Genomic DNA, 18,726 nt, shown 5'->3' with positions numbered 1-18,726 from the left:
AATTCTTGTAACGTCACGTAATTTCTCATAAAAGAATCCTTGAATTTTATTCTTTATTCAGCTTGTGTTAAGCTCCTGGGTTGATATGTGAATTTGCAGAGCGTGCAGCTCACTAAGTAATTATGTGCAGAATAAACAGTTTAATGCCAGTATGCTTTAATAACAATACTTTAATTGCACATTTGATCAGTTACAGAAAAAAAAACGATAGGATTAAAGAAAATTGCACACTCGTACAAAAAGGCGTGAAGCAGCAGAGAGCAAGCGAACTTTCAGTGCTATCAACCTAGCTTTTTAATGTTACAGTACGAAATTACTGTATTTGTCATAAAATAAATTTTTATTGTTGATAAAATAAAGATGCAGAAAATGAAAAAACTTTTACTAAATTGTAAATAGCGAAACTCTGCTTTATATGCCAAATAAATTTCCATCTCCTTGTACATTTCACCATCTTAGGAACTTTAATTCTTCTAAAGAAGAAATATAGTCTAACTATAATAATGATGATGTATTTCCTAATGGTAAAATTTATCTTATAAAATCACACGCGAATATTTTCCTAATAAAAAATGATCATGTATTACTTTTTTATCTAGATATTAGAAACTTTATGGTCAAAAGTATAGTAACATTATTAATCTAGATAAAAAGTCTAGATGACAGAATAAACAAAATAGAAGTTAAAAAGAGCAAGCAGAAATCGAAGAAGAGTTTGCATTTCCTTTTCAAACAGAAGAATAATTATTTGAATTTGAGAAAAAATTAGAAAATCTCATGTTTTTCAAAAAAATGATAAGTTATAAAAATTATTTATAATAGTAATTAATTGATTATTTAACAATTGCCTATCATAATCAAAAAGCAATTTATGAAGTAGAATATTATCACAAATATTGTTATATTAATTGATAGCCATTACTATATTTAATCAATTATTCTTAATAAATACATATATAAAAAAACATATATAAACACATAATAAACTTGAGGAGCAAAACATCAAATAAATATAAATAACTCATAGGCATAAAATAATAGGTGTAAGTCTTAGCAATTAAATAAATAATAACGGATATAGCGCGGAACAAAAACATATAAACAAAAAATGCAAATCGCAACAATATAATAAATTTCATAAAATTCAAACGTTTTTGTCCTCATCTGGACTCTCTTTAGTAATAAATAAAATAAAAAATTTTTTAAAATATATTATAAATTCTTAGTGGTTAGAAGTTACAATCAAAAATACAGAAAATTAAAAATTGATCAAAAGACGGTTAAATATTGTTTAGGAACTCTTTAGAAGATGTAATCCGTGAATTGAAACATTATCCAATCACATAGCTTTCCCAAGAACTTATAGCAAGGAAATTTTTTATCAGACAAACGCCTGGAACTTAAAACAGTGGTGAGATAATGAGAACAAAACAACGTTATTTTAATTTGCCAAAAAAAGATCTGTGGAAAGCTCGCCCCAACCGCTGACAGAATCGTGTACGAGCCGCTTAACAGTAATGCTCCGCAGTCAAACTTTAACTTTGAAGCCGGCGCGGAAATAAACACATGCGAAAACAAATAGAGATTAACGAGACAAACGAGCAGGCATAAAATCAGAGACCCGGACCGAACCGGAACCAGAGCCAATGACCATTCCATAACCGTCTTTTTAGTAGGACCAAAACCGTAACTGTATTGAAATTATTAAATTTGTAACATCAAAACCATAATCGGACCGTTAAATTATTTACGATTGACAGTACTCTTTTCGGTACTCTTTTTCGGTTTTTGTTTCGTATTATGATTTATTTATTAACGTATCACGATTCTGTATTATGATTTATTTTTTTGTATTATTATATCTATTAAAATATGCTTCGATTCACTATCGTGAGACTTCGATTATAATCGGAATCCCAGATGTCGTATTGATGATTCATCGATTTGAGAGAGAATTGACGGACTCTGAGGGCTCACTCTCATTTTGGATACCATACGAGACATAGCCCGCAAGTAATTTATATAATAAAACGGACATAAGATAAATTCACGCGATGTTATTCTTTCATTCGCTTCCCAAGAGTTTCACGGTTCAACAAGAAAAACAGAGATCTGTACCTCGTTTGAGTCGCTTGAGGAATACCCAAGATTTCCACGCAAAATAATAACAGTTCTTAAATGTAACTGCATTCCGCGCGATAAATGATTGGCGCGGTAGCTTTGCTATTATAGTATCGCTACTATCGCTATTTATAATGCGAAACGTAGAGTATTGCATCATATAAACACATCGTATAATATTTGACTACGCACTGTGTGTTTTATATTTTACATATTTGATATCGGTGCTCGGAATGACGCGAGACGTTGAACATGACGATACATGGAACACGCACAAGAAAGATAGTACACGGAAAAAGAGTCACGCACGTATAGTTACAAAAATTACCTGTAATTATAATAAATAATTAAAACAATTAATTTACACAGTTCAAATAGTTAAGAAAAGCGTAGTCTGAAAAGAAAAAGCGGTCGTATTATAATCGAATATACAGAGAGAAAAGCGGTCGTCGTAAACAGTTTTAGAAGAAAAGCGGTCGTATAATGCGGTGTATCAATTTGCAGTGCAATTATGCGGTGCGCAAAAGTAGCGAGTGCGGTTTAACTATGCGGTGTAACTGCGGATAAGAAGCGAGTGCTCCCGCTCCTCGAGAGCGGGCTCTTTTATAATATATCTTTTGTCGCCCGCTGCCAATAATTTCAATCGGTTTAAAATCCAAAAAGACGCCGAACTTTATTGGCTGCCAAGTACTGGCGCGAGGCAAAAATTAGCGCGCACGGTAGGCCAATGGCCCTTACGTTAGCGTATATGGCATCGCGCGTGCCGTTTGCCTTATCGTACGACTAACCGTCAAAGTTTGCGCGATTTGTTGTTAAATTTGTTTGCGACATGGGCTTTGTTAGCGGCAGAAAAAGTTGAGAGATAATATTTGTCACGATTTGACTATTTTTCGACTTTGAAAAGATATAAGAAATAAATAATATAAAGTGTTAACCGAATAAAATATAATTATTTTAAGCTCATGTCGCAAATCTTCCTTATAAATTAAAATGAATTGTTTAATGAATTTGTTTGAGCGTGATCTCAAACAATCGGTTATCGTCTTTATTTTGAATTTATTCTTTTCTTTTATATATAAGTAAGTTAATAGGTTGTTTTTTGTCAACTTTTTTTTTATTTTATATTAATTAAGCCATTTATGTTGCATTGTACTTAAGAAGGGCAATATCTGTTTTATTGACTAAACGCATTTATTTTTTAATTACACTAGTTTTCTTAATGGCTGTACAGAATTATATATGCTTTTACATGATTAAAGTACATATATATCAATATTCGGTGGGACATTCAATTTTATATGTTGAAAAACAAAGTTTAAAAATTACGGACTTTTTTATCTAGTTCTATATGGCATTCCAATATAGCTTCTATAGTTGTCGACTCGTAACAATATTAGATTATTATAAATTTTCTCCAAGTTATATGTACAAAATAAACTAATCCCACAGATTAGACTATTCGAAATAACAATATGTAATTGTTAAAATTAAAGTTAAAAGAGTAGTGTAAAAGTAAGTATAAAAGAATAGTATTTATGAAAATTTGTGTTTATGTGTGTGTGCAATATTTGTACAAAAGAGTAAAACAGAGCAAAAATTAGTTGCTGCGTATTATGATAAGTGGTGTTGCAATTATACTGATTATTTGACAAAGATAATAATATTGTGCTATCTTTTACAAAGAGAGAGGCAGAGAGAGAAAGCAGCACGAATAACGTATAAACAAATAAGCGAAAAGGGATATATAATTTTGGTGATAATATTATAAAATTAGGATAAGAATGTTAGGATGGAAATAAGGAACTAAAAAAATTAAGTATATTTAAAAAAAAAACCTTTAATTTTGATTCTGTTATGTGTATTTCAATATATGCATGCGTGCGTGCGTGCGTGCATGTGTGAGTGTGTGCGTGTGATAACTAAATATAAATATAGATATAAAATGTATGTATCCGGATATGTGTTAAAAAAATTGTATGTATCCAGATGGTGGACGGTCTCAAGGCAAATGATAATATTCCAGTTGATTTCGAACATGTGCGCTGTTGCCACAAGGTTCGCAGTATCGAGAGAGAGAGAGGGGAGAGAGGGGAGAGAGTGGGGGAGAGAGAGAGAGAGAGAGAGGTTTGTATTTTACACAAAATTTTATAAAGTTTTATAAAGAACGTCAAAAAAGATATAATAATAATTAATTAGTCTACTAAAATTTCAATTTATTAGTATATATTCATTTATAAATTTAAAAAAATCATATATTTTACAAGAATTAATACAATATAATTTTTCACATTGGAATAATGTTCAAAAAACATGTATCAATTGTGATGCTGTCTCAGTACTTGAAAAGACTGATATAATAATAACACGAAGTATTATCATCTTACAGTTATTGTTATTTAAAATTAGTGATACAAAAATTATTAAAGTAACAGATTTAAAAATTAAAGCTGTACCTACGGAAAAGATAAATATTGGTGCGAATATATATAAAGTCATTAGTTGAATTTTTCATCAAGATAAAAGTATAACTGATGGACATTAAGCAAGCATAATATGTGCTAAAGGTACCGAGTGGCAATTAATAAATGATTTTAAAGTACAAAAGTGCAGTTGGCCTCGAAATGCTAAAAACGCATATATATTCTTTGCAGAAAAATATAAATTTTACAAAAAACAATGAGATCACAATAAAAAACCTCACAAAGATAAAAAAAAGTACGCCAAGTACATAAAAAAATATTCCTTGTACACAACAGAAAGTTGAAAAGATACTTATCTCTGAAAAATAACTAATAAAAAAATAACTAATAAAAAAATTTTTTTCTAAAAAATAAAAAAACTAAATGAAATCAATAATTAATTGGCCAATTATTTACAAGTAATTCAGTTTGTAAAGATTTGTAATTTGAAATAGTAGATATCATAAAATCAATTTTTATAGAAGTGTTTTAGACAGATTTTCTCCTTAAAATTAAAATACATTTAATTTTTATTAACAGAATCGTTTTCGAAATAAGTTCAATTTTGAATAATATATCACAAATTACATTATTTTAGAGTTTATTAAAGGTCTTATACTATCTTACTATAATATCAAATCATATTGTTAATGTTAAGTGCAATTAGAATTCTTTTGATTTACAAAGTATATCTTACAGAATGTATAATTTGAAAGAAAATTTTTTGTTAACTCTAAGTCGCAGTTTTTGTTAGCTCTAACTCTACGACGGGCACGCCAAGTTTTTATATTTTGCTTTGTAATTTTGTTTTATATGCGCGCTCCGCTAATTGCACTTAACATTAACAATATGATTTGATATTATAGTATATAACACCTTTAATAAACTCTAAAATAATGTAATTTGTGATACACTATTCAAAATTGAACTTTTTTCGGAAATCATTCTGTTAATAAAAATTAAATGTGTTTTAATTTTAAGGAGAAAATCTGTCTAAAACACTTCCATAAAAATTGATTTTATGATATCTACTATTTCAAATTACAAATCTTTACAAACTGAATTACTTGTAAATACTTGGCCAGTTAATTATTGATTTCATTTAGTTTTTTATTTTTTAGAGAAAAATATTTTATTAGTTATTTTTCAGAGATAAGTATCTTTTCAACTTTCTGTTGTGTACAAGAAATATTTTTTATGTACTTGGCGTACTTTTTTTTACCTTTGTGAGGTTTTTTTATTGTGATAGTTAATTATTTAGCAAATATGATTGCGGATAATCAACGAGATTGGGATAGATAGATAGGTATGTATTTATTAGCGTATCTGCTAGACATGAGACCACAGCAGTCTCTCCTGCAGAGTCGTGTTTCGGTCGTGATTTTAAGTTACCTTTGGATCTTCTTCGCGGTATTCCTCCAGAGGATGAAGCAAATTTGTCGGAAGAAAGTTTTGTTTCAAAATTGAGAGAGAAATTGAATGAAATTCATGATGGAGTTAGACAATGTTTGAATATGAAGTCTTTGAGGTCGAAGGCTTTTTATGATCGAAAGGCTCGTCAATTACGTTTTGAACCAGGAAACAAAGTTTGATTGTACAATCCTCGACGAATTGTAAGTAGAACTCCCAAATTACAAAGTAATTGGGAAGGCCTTTATAAGTAGTTAAAAGATTAAACGACGTGGTATATTGTATTCGGAAGTCCAAGAAGCATAGAAATAAAATAGTTCATTTAGATAGACTAGCCTCTCATCATGAGAGACGTATTTAGATATTTCTTGTTACATCCGAGACCCAATTCGAATTTAATTTATTACTTGTTGTTTTGATTAATTTTTTTCGAAGGGATTCAATAGTGAAGATGGGACAGTGAGAGACGTCGTACGCTGAAAGAGATCATGATGTGAAAATATAGAGGAGTACATTATTTATTATTGAAGACTGCCTCACCCGCGGTTTTTGAGCCGTGATTTTCCCGGGTCTTAGGGCGAATGCCGAGGCAGGGGCTTGGGGAGTCCTCTTTGAGGATGCCGGGTCCACGGTACGCTCTCCCCCCTTCCCTTGTCCGAAGATTTCCTTATGAAGCGACATGACGAGTTATTACCGCAAGCCGAACGAGAAGCAGAGGACAAATGTTAGGATAAGAAGATTTATCGGAGTCGATTGGGACCTGAGTATTGGTGTTCGGTAACCTGTAGCGATAGCTCAGGGTAGAACAAGGAACCAGTTTGGTGCCCTGGAATCGACGCTGGACGATATTCTTCGAGATGAAGAGGGTTTGACGGCAGTGTTCTACGGATTCCTAGAGGGCGTATGATTGGGGCCTGCAAGTATGGTACTCGGTAACCTGTAGCGGCAGCTCAGGGTAGAACAGAAAGCCATTGGGGTACCCTGGAGTCAACGTTTTAGAAGCGGTGGATAACGGTCAACCCATGAGCTTGAGTTTATTTTGGATTGTCAGGACGACAATCTTATAGAAGAGGGGGGCAGTGTTATGTCCGCCTTCTGTCCGTCCCTGTGTGTTGCCTGTAGTGATGTGCTGTACCATCTTCAGGAGATGATTCCCTAACGCGTCGCAAAGGGAAATGTTATTAAACAACTGCTGACATTTTAATGTTTTGAGCCGCCATCTTAGTCTCGCGGCGGATTTGATTCCGTGTGGACGTTTTCGCGATTGATCCCGCTTTCCTTTGTAAACGAGTTTATCTGTTTCGTGTTCTGTGTTATATTAAATTTTCTTTTGTTATTTATAATAAGTGTCATTATTTACGGCGCGGAGCGTGAGTGCGGATTGTGTCGTGCGCGGTTCGATTATTCTCGAAGTCGACGCGCGGATGTAACAATATATATATATATATATATATATATATATATATATATATATATATATAGTGATATATAACAATGGATTCTCGCGTCCTAGCAACCACACATCAATGGGTTGTGCCTTTTTACCGCGCACTTATACTCATGCAAATTGATCTTTTTTAATTAATTTTTCGAAAATTATTACAAAAATAGCAAAGTGGTACAGGACTTTTGTCTTCAATTTTACTTCCTCTACTTGCACACAACCGGTGATGCGATTGACGCCGGACACCCTGTATATATATATATATATATATATATATATATATATTGACGCCGGACACCCTGTATATATATATATATATATATATATATATATATATATATATATACAGGGTGTCCGGCGTCAATCGGATCACTGGTTGTGTGCAAGTAGAGGAGGTAAAATTGAAGACAAAAGTCCTGTACCACTTTGCTATTTTTGTAATAATTTTCGAAAAATTAATTAAAAAAGATCAATTTGCATGAGTATAAGTGCGCGGTAAAAAGGCACAACCCATTGATGTGTGGTTGCTAGGACGCGAGAATCCATTGTTATATATCACTCGTATGTAACAGTTGTCATTTGTAAAGAGCTCCTCCCAATATTTTATCGCGCGCCTAGCAACCACAAACTTTTGGGTTATCTTTGGGCCGTCCTTTCTCGCCACGCGCTTATAGTCACGCGAATTAGCCGAATTTTTAATTAATATTTAGAAAATTATTACAAAAGTAGCAAAGTGGTACAGGACTTTCCTCTTCAGTTTTACCTCCTCTACCTGCACACGACCAGTGATGCGATTGACGTCGGACACCATGTATATATATATATATATATATATATATATATATATATATATATATATATACATGGTGGCCCCAAACGCTCCAGCCAGACTTTGAGATCTTATAGCAAATTCAATTCTAAACAAAAAAATTTTCTATAAACATGGGTCGAAAAATGCTTTCTAAAGAAATTATCGCTCAAAAATCGTCATTATTTTACACATTTTTCCAAATATTATGGAAAATGTGCTTCTTTAAACAAAAAATACCGAAACAAAAGTTGTAGAAAATTAAATTATTTTTCAAATGAGATCAAAATGATTATTGTACGTTCTATAGATTTTGATAACCAGTTTCAAACAGGAGGAAATCCGTAGAGCGAATAGATCGGTCATTACTCGATGCCGAAAATGTATTAGAGCTAGGGTCTTTATGAGAACAGTTAGTTTTTTCATGTCTTTATTCATTTTTTACTATAACGTGCTATTTTAGTTTAAAAAAATTTATTTTATTTCATAAAAAAGATTTTTATTTTTTATTTTTATTTATTTTTTATTTTTTGTTTTTTCAAGAAATTTATTAAGTTTTATTTTCTTTTTATTTTATTTTCACTTTTTGCTCTTTCTTTTAAGTTTCATTTTCTTTTTATTTCATTTCTTTTTTACTTTTTGCTCTTCCTTTATCAGAGGTTTTTGAGCGATTATTTCTTAAGGAAGCATTTTTCGGCGCATGTTTATAGGAAATTTTTTGTCCAGAATTAAATTTCCTATAAGATGTCAAAGTTTGACTGGAACGTTCGGGCCACTCTGTGTATATATATATATATATATATATATATATATATATATATATATATATATATATATATATATAGGGTGTCCCCCAAAAGTGGCCACCCCCTTTTATCTTTTAAACTAAAAGAGATAGACCATACACACACACACACACACACACACACACACACACACACACACACACACACACACACACGCACACACGCGCGCGCGCGCGTGCACACACGCACACACACACACACACACACACACACACACATCAAATTAAATAGTTCAAATTGAACTTTATGTATTGTGAGCATAGTGATTACTTCTAAAAGTTATCTGTGTTAACAAACAAAGAAGTATGAATAAATTTTTTATAATTATGTGAATTTTTTAATAGAAAAAAAGTTGTAGCGGTATTTGAAATGAATACAACGATGTATAATAAAATATAAATATTTTACATATTATATGAGTTTTATCGACTTGAAGTATCGCAAGAGACGTCTACTTTTTCACTTTCTGCCCTCCGTTATGGTCAACTTTTGACTCGTATATTAGAAATGTGTATTAGAAATTTTATTAGATAATTTTTATTATTTTGTATGTGTATTAGAAATTTTTCAAAAACTAATTAAGTGGCCAGATTCTATCTTTAAAGACTCTAGTATACATGAACGAGAGTAGTGTAATACAGTTATAATTGCGTATAAAAATTTCTTATGCAGGTCTTATTAACAATTGTTATCAATCAAGTTTGCAAATTATTAGATGATTTATTTTACGTAAAACAAAATGTACCAAAAGCCGACGAATCAAATTAATATAAAATAGCAAAACAATGGCCATGTAATATAAATTAAATTAAATAATGTTAATAAGTTAAAAAGTTATAATATTGTTATATTATTATTAAAAATATTATTCTTATATTAAATATAGTTATATTATTATTATATTTAAGTTAATCTTTTATTCTTTGATTAAAAAATTTATAAAAAAGTCCGAGCTGTCCGTAATTTTCTAACTTATATAATAAATAATAAAACTACATAAATAACAACGATTATTCATCAAAAAATTTAGAACTATAGATTGTAAATAATAATATACATTTCTGATACACTAATTTGTAATTACTCGTTATTTTTAAATTAAGAAGTTAGATTAGTAGATAAGAAATTTGAAGGATCTAGATATCTATAATAACCAAAAAGAACTATTGCATTTTGATGAAAAAAAGAATGATGTTCCTAAAAAAAGGTAAGAAAAAGGCGCCAAGTTCATGCGTTATGTGAAAAAATATTATATTTAAATAAAAACATTTTAAATAAAAATATTTTTGTATAAAATAATTATTTAAATTTCTTACAAAAATAATATCAGAAAATTGCACCAAAAGAATAAAAAATTATGCTAAAATTTATATAAATAATTTAATAAAATTTATTTTTTTTATTATTTAAATAAAAACAATTTAATCAAATTATATAAAATAGTTATTTAAATTTAAATTTCCTACAAAACTAATGATATTAAAAAATTATGCCAACTGTATAAAATTAAATAAAAATTTATGTGTAAAATATTTTTATTTTATTATTTCCAATATTAAGAAAAATTATATTTAATAAATTGCATTATAATAAAAGTAATAGTACAAATAAAATGGAGTTATTTTGTAATAAACTGAATGCATAATATACACACATTTAACGCTTTAGGATATAATTATTGAAGGAAAATTTCTCATAAACTCTACATAATTTTCTTATTTAAATAAATATAAATTGTTTGTAATTTTCTTATTTCATTTCTTTTTAAATTATTATTTTCCCTAACAATTTCTATTGGTTCTGCCATGTTTTTCTAAACTTTGTTTCGACCAATAAAAAGGAACACGCACTATGGTCAGATTCAATTCAAGCTTGCACAAGTAGGCCTTTAGTTTAGATGCGGTTACCAGTAATTTTTCAATCAATCAATCGCTAACTGCAGAGCGTTGCTAATATAACTCAGAACAAAGCTAGCACAATCTTTCGTCGAGAACAACAAATGGACATTTTATATTATATTATATTATATATATGTATTTGTTGATGATACTGACATGGACGTTTTTTAAACAAAATTTTCACATAACTTTGCATCATAATATCTCTGATTATCAAGTAGATCAAGTAGAGAAAAATAAAAACATTTTCCTTATATAATTAAGACCCAAGCTATCCATTAAGCCTATTGAAAATTCGATCGGCCCAGCCGTTATTGAAAACTGTAATTATGAGGTATTTGCAACTGACCGACTAGCGTATAGATACATGGTGTGCTTCGCAATACTTGGCGCGAGGCACTATCGTGTCTCTTGATTGACAGATATCATGTTGTCATTTGATCATAATACTCAATCCGAAGTTGGCCATACCACAGAGCCGAAAATGAAAAGGTAAACGTCGCCTGCGATATTTCAAGTCAATAAAATTTATATAATAGATAAAATATATACATCATATATTTTTGCATTCTTTCAAGCAGCGCTACAACTTTTTTCCTATCGAAAAACATTATTCACATTATTTTAAAAATTACGCATACCTTTCCGTTTGCTAACACAGATAACTTTTAAAAGCAACCACTATACCCATAATAATGTTTAGTTTGAACCATTTAATTTGATATATATTATTATGGTTTATTTTAGTTTAAAAGATAAAAGGGGGTGATTACTTTTGGTGGGACACCCTGTATATATATATATATATATATATATATATATATATATATATATATATATATTCAGAGCGTTCCAGATTAATGGGGACAAAACTTGCAGATAGAACGGACCAAACTGAATCGAAAACATTTATGGACCAATTTTTTCGAAATTGGTACCAAAATTTTGCTAATTTTTCGGGGATAACATGTGATTTTCTTCAATTTTACATCTTCACCCATGCACTTCAACATTTATAGACCGATTTTGTCGAATTAGTTTGGTATCAAAATTTTGCTAATTTTTCTGGGATGGTTAATATGTTTTTTTTTTTTTAGTTTTACATCCTCACTCACATTCACGCACTTCCACATTTATGAATCGATTTTCTCAAAATTGGTACCAAAATTTTTCTAATTTTTCATGACTATTATGCGGTTTTTTAATTTTACACCCCCTCCTTCCCAACCACTCACGCATCCACACAACTACTTCCACATTTATAGACGGACTTCCTCAAAATTAGTACCAAAATTTTGCTAATTTTTAGGGGATGGCTATGTGGTTTTTTAATTTTACACTACCCACCATCCACCCACGCATTCACACACTCACAAACACACACACACACACACACACGCACACGCACGCACACACACACACACACACACACACACACACGCACACGCACGCACACACACACACACGCGCGCGCGCGCGCGCACGCACACACACACGCACACGCACCGCACACACATGTACGCACACAAGCCTGCGCAAGGCGCAGGTCTCTAAGCTAGTGTAAATATAATTATTCATAATTAATATAATATTTTACAAAAAATAGTGATATCCCATTAAATAGAAATCTCACAAAGATAGAAAAAATATGCCAAGTACATAAAAAATATATTTTATACTCAATAAAAAGTTAAAAAAGTATTTACTTCTAAAAAAATAACTTATTAAAGAAATTTTCTTCTAAAACATAAAAAATAAAAATTAAATGAATATAATGAAATTAAATGAATATAATGAATATAAATGAATATGAGTGATATTAAATAAAATTATATGAATGAAATTAAATAAAATTAAATGAATATAATGAAACCAATAATTAACTAGCCAAGTACTTAAAAATAATTCAATTGTGAGGATTTGTAATTTGAAATAGTATTTGTCATAAAGTCAATCTTGCATTTGGGGGACGATAGATATTTCTTATATTTTAACTACTTTTTTCAAAAGAATCTTCCCTGCCTGGGACTTCTAGCGTTTTTATCATAAAATATAAGTCTTGAGCTTTATTTTAAATTATCGCTGCCGTCTGTTCCCATCAAAAGATATAACTCACGCTAAAGTATCAAAAACATTTTAGCAAATTTGACTGAAATTTTTTCAAAAACTTGACACGTCATTTTTATAATCATATTCGTAATCAATTTTTGGTTAAAAGATCGTTAAAAGATTAGTTAAAAACTCTATTAGAAATACGATAAAACATAAGGTAAATTTGGACAATGTAATTTTTTACAAATTTTTATTTCAGATCGGGCACATCAAATTTTTGTATGTCACTTTAATCAAGGCTCTAGTAAAATTTATGATAAATTTCAAAACAAGTCGATCGTTTGGCACTTTTAAATTTGAAATTGGTGATCAATGTGTTCGACGTTATTGCAGCAAGGATTAAGCAATTTTATAATTTACTATTTGTAATAAAATATTGTAATAAAATCCGCAATATAATAATAGTGCTATTTTATATATTTTATACAAAATATTTGGAATAGGGTAAATTAAAAGAAAAAAATAAAATGCATTTTAATTTTTTTGAGAGAATCTATAATATTTCTATAAATGCAAGATTGATTTTCTGACAAATTCTATTTCAAATTACAAATCATAAACTGAATTACTTTTAAGTACTTGGCTAGTTAATTATTGATTTCATTTGGTTTTTATTTTTTATTTTTTAGAGAAGAATTTTTCTATAAATTTTTTTTTAGAAATAAATATTTTCAACTTTTTGTTGCGTTACAAGAGATATTTAGTATGGACTTGGCGTACTTTTTTTATCTCTTGAGGATTTTATCTGTGAGAGTTTTTTTTTACTTGTTGTAGAGTTGTTTAAATGTATAATTGCAAAATTATTGATAAAAGATACTACGTGTTTTTAATTTATTGTTCAATTGATATTTTTTATAGTTTCTAATAAAATTTTAATAAAAATTTTTTAAAAATTCCGCTGTCAACATCAATGCATTTATCAATTCTTAAAACATGGTGTGTTAATCCATTTGGAATAGAAAATGTGTATATACACAGGGTGTCTTCCATAAATGATCACCCTCTTTTATCCTCTAAACTAAAACGGATAGATAAAAAAAAATATATATATATATCAAATTAAATAGGTCAAACTGAACTCTTTTGTGAGCATAGTGGTTGCTTCCAAAAGCTATCTGTGTTAACAACGGAGAGATATGCATAATTTTTTTATAATAATGTAAATATTTTAATAGAATAAAAGTTGTTTGAAGCGAATACAACAATGGTATATGATATAATGTAAATATTTTACATATTATACGAGTTTCATCGACTTGAAATATCATGGGCGACGTCTATCTTCTCACTTTCTGCCCTGTGTTATGGCCAACTTCTGACTCGTCCATTAGAGATTGACATATGTCATGTTGTCATTTGATCATAATACTGAATCCGAAGTTGGCCATATTGCAGGACCGAAAATGAAAAGGTCGCCCGCAAGTCGTAACTTTAACATGATTAAATTTGTTGGCATACTGCTAGCATTTTGCTATCTGGGAAATGATCAAAATTAGCCAATAATATATTGCGTAGAATTCACGCATAGATTTGTAACTACATTTATATCGACCTGTCATTGATAATGCTACCTGTTATTGATGAACTACTACTTGATAATACTACATTGATAATACTACTCGACAGATAATAATAAATTAATTAATTTCCACAAATATTTTTTCGCGCGATCAAAATAAAAATAAATTTTGTTTCATATGTAAAAATATTAAGTTAATATATTTCTTTATTTTCTAAATATAATTGACCAATCATTTAAATTGTTGTTTAGAAGAAAATAAAGTATTTTTACGTGCATCATGTATAGTTCATTAATATTACTTGATCATATAAAATATCCACATACATAAGAAACAATAAAATCAACAATAAAAATTAATATTAATTGATTTGTAAAATCAATAATAGATGATAGATCGATACATGTGTAAATTATAGATCGATACATATATAAATTACGGATTTGAGCATACGAGTTCTACGCAATATCATTGGCAAACATTGATCTTTTATAACTTCAAAACTATTGCAACCTTAAAATTTTTGTGTTAAAATTTTTGGCTCTAATCTTAGAATCTCTGGAACACACTATTAAAATATAGTATGGAAGTTGTGAGAAATTCTGATATATATTGTCAAAATCTTTGTCTTTCTTAAATTCCTTTCGATGATAGGTCAGATTTCACTCAATAATAACTCTTTTATTAAGCGTTATAGAAAATGATATAGAATTTTCCTTCTCACTTTTATCTGCTCTACCTGCACACGACAGATGGTGCGATCGACTCCGGACATCTTGTATATATATGTATATATGTATATATATATATATATATATATATATATATATATATATATATATATACAGGGTATCCCATAATTCGCGGATCACCCGTGGTGTGCATATAAATGATGTCAAAGTAAGTAAGAAAGTCCTTTACCATTTTACGATTTTCCTAATAATTATTGAGATATTCATTAGAAAAGATCGGCCAATCCGCACCTTATACAAGCGCGCGTCGAGAAGAGACGTCCTACTATAATGTGATACTAGACGCGCGGCAAAGCGGTGGGAGGGACGCTCTATGAGAGCTACGTACAAGCGTGTAGAACACTCTTCTCACCGCTTCACCGCGCGCCTAATATCGCATTACGTCTCTTCTCGTCGCGCGCTTGTATAAGGCGCGGATTGGCCGATTTTTTTTAATGAATATCTCAATAATTATTAGAAAAATCATAAAATGCTAAAGGAACTTCCTACTCACTTTGACATTCTTTATATGTACATCACGGATGATCCGCGAATTATGGGACATCCTGTATATATATATATATATATATACACATATACAGGGTGTCCTGCAAAGATTGTGCCAACGCTCGTGAGCAGGTAGAGGACAGTAAACTGAACAGAAAATCCTTTACCATTTTGTGATCTTGAGCTTTCTTTTCGTTGTTATACGATGTTAAAGTTAGCTAATCAGCTCCTATCTACAGAAAGCTGTCTCGTTATTCCGATCTCCGACGTAGCTCCTTTGTTTTCCGTTGTAGTCAGGCGCTGATTAGCTAACTTTAACATCGTATAACAACAAAAAGAAAGCTCAGATCAAAAAATGGTAAAGGACTTTTCTGTTCAGTTTACTGTGCTCTATCCACTCACGAGCGTTGGCACAATCTTTGCAGGATACCCTGTATATATATATATATATATATATATATATATATATATATATATATATATATATATAGAGGGTGTCCGACGTCAATCGCATCACCGGTCATGTGCAAGTAGAGCAGGTAAAACTGAAGAAAAAAGTCCTGTACCACTTTACTATTTTTGTAATAATTTTCGAAAAATTAATTAAAAAAGATTGACCAATGTACCCACATCATTGTGAGTACAAGCGCACAGTAAAAAGGTACAACCCATTGATGTGTGGTTGCTAGAACGCAAGAATCCATTGTTATGTATCGCTCGTATATAACCGTTGTCATTATTTATAGAGCTCCTTCCAAAATTTTGTCGCGCGTCTAACGACCACAAACTTTTGTCTTTGGGCCGTCTTTTCTTGCCGCACGCTTATACTCACGCGAATTGATCTTTTTAAATTAATTTCTCGAAAATTATTACAAAAATAGCAAAGTGGTACAGGACTTTTACCTGTTCTACCTGCACACGACCGGTGATGCGATTGACGCCAGACACCCTGTATATATATATATATATATATATATATATATATATATATATATATTATTTTATATTTTATATTTATTTATATAATTATATTTTTTATATAATATTAATATATATATATATGTATATATTTATATGTATATTACATATATATATATATATATATATATATATATATGTATATTTATATATATATATATAAAATTATATATATAATTATATTTATATATAAATATAATTATATATATATATTTATATAATTATAATTATTATTATTATTATTATTATATATATTATTATATATTATATATATATATATATAATATAGTATATATGTATATATATATGTATACATATATATATATATATAATAATAATAATATAATATATAATAATAATATGTATATAATAATTATAATTATATATATAATTATATAATTATATAAATATATACATATATATATATATATATATATATATATATATATATATTACACTGTGTGCGTGCGTGCATATATGTATATATTACACTTATTTAAAAACTTATATATAACTTATATTTAAAAAAATCTATCAAAAAAAATAATATTTTGTTCTCCAAATTATATCACACCTAAATGTTGCGGGATCCACATTAGGCTGATAATTAAGTATTCGGAGAGCTGTCAAAATATATATAGACTGTTCCTCTGCAGTATCCAATTCAACATCAGTATCTAAACCATCTTGTTGTTGTATTTTCATTAGAACATCATATAATATCTACAAAAAAATATTAAATTTTACAAAAATGTTGCAATAATAAAGTAAAATTTAGATACCTGCAATAAATCTTCAGCATTTAAGGCGTTGAAGCCTATTATATTGTAATTCCGTCCTAATAATTTATTTATTTCTGTGACTAAAAACTTCACATTTTCATTCATGATGCAGTAAGTTGCGTATTTCTATCAGTAAAAAGAAAATGTTTCAAAATTACATATATTACACTCTTGACACACTGTAACACTACATAAATGATTGAATACATCCAAGCATGTTCACTGTGTTGTGCTTTCGGTTGCTTGACAACGATGACACAATATATATATATATATATATATATATATATATATATATATATATATATAACTAGTAGCGTCATTTGATAGAAATAGAGTCCAAAAAGTGCTACAGCGCATGCGTTGCGTAACCACTGACAATGGCGTAAATATCGATATGAATTCGATATTCCATTAATTCATATCAAACGTCATTTTTTAAACGTATAAAATATTTAAGAAAATAAAAATAAATTAAAAATATTAAGTGTATATACAGGGTGTCCCAAACATTTTGATACACCCAAAGTGTGAAGGTAGATTGGGCCAAACTGAGTCGAAAAGTCCTGTACCATTTTCCTCTATAACGCTTCAGAAAGAAGTTATTATTAAGTAAAATTTAACTAATCAGCGCCGATCTTTAGCCGGATACACGTCAGTGAGCCGCGCGCCTGGTAGGCGCCGCTGTAACAGCTGAATGCACACTATCAGTTGCGTAGGTCACCAACGTGCGCTTGACTAAAGATCGACGGTGATTGGCCAGACTTTACTCAATAATAACTTCTTTCTGAAGCGTTATAGAGGAAAATGGTAAAGGACTTTTCGACTCAGTTTGGGCCAATCTACCTTCACACTTCGGGTGTGTCAAAATTTTTGGGACACCCTGTATAGTGCATGATGAGGTTATGTGCAATGAGTGATTGTAATGAGAAGTCACGGCCAAATCATCATTTATTTTTTTGTTTTCCATCTCATCCAGAAATGTATCAATTATTTGATAATTTCTTATATGTACATATAAATATTTAATTGTTTCTAAAATTATAATAATACATATTTTAGAGCAAAATTATGGGTACAAGCATGTGTATAAAGGAGGATATTTCCAAAAAATTATATAATAATTATAGAGTTTGCTCAAAACATTTTG

The 18,726-nt window shown here is 29.6% G+C and overlaps 1 protein-coding gene across 1 annotated transcript in view; it reads right to left on the bottom strand.

The window, feature by feature from the left end:
* The window catches only part of LOC126851494 (intraflagellar transport protein 81 homolog), a 66,018-nt gene extending 48,298 nt beyond the window's left edge, over positions 1 to 17,720 (bottom strand). The window contains 2 exon segments of the mRNA XM_050595546.1: positions 17,369 to 17,517; positions 17,577 to 17,720. Coding sequence (XP_050451503.1) covers positions 17,369 to 17,517; positions 17,577 to 17,681 — 254 coding nt within the window. The 5' untranslated portion in view covers positions 17,682 to 17,720.
* Between the last annotated feature and the right edge of the window lie 1,006 nt (positions 17,721 to 18,726).

This window comes from Cataglyphis hispanica, chromosome 1 (genome assembly GCF_021464435.1).
Source record: "Cataglyphis hispanica isolate Lineage 1 chromosome 1, ULB_Chis1_1.0, whole genome shotgun sequence".
NCBI classification, from domain to species: domain Eukaryota; kingdom Metazoa; phylum Arthropoda; class Insecta; order Hymenoptera; family Formicidae; genus Cataglyphis; species Cataglyphis hispanica.
The sequence above is the reverse complement of the archived record's forward strand: the minus strand, read 5'-3'. Positions and strand labels throughout refer to the sequence as shown.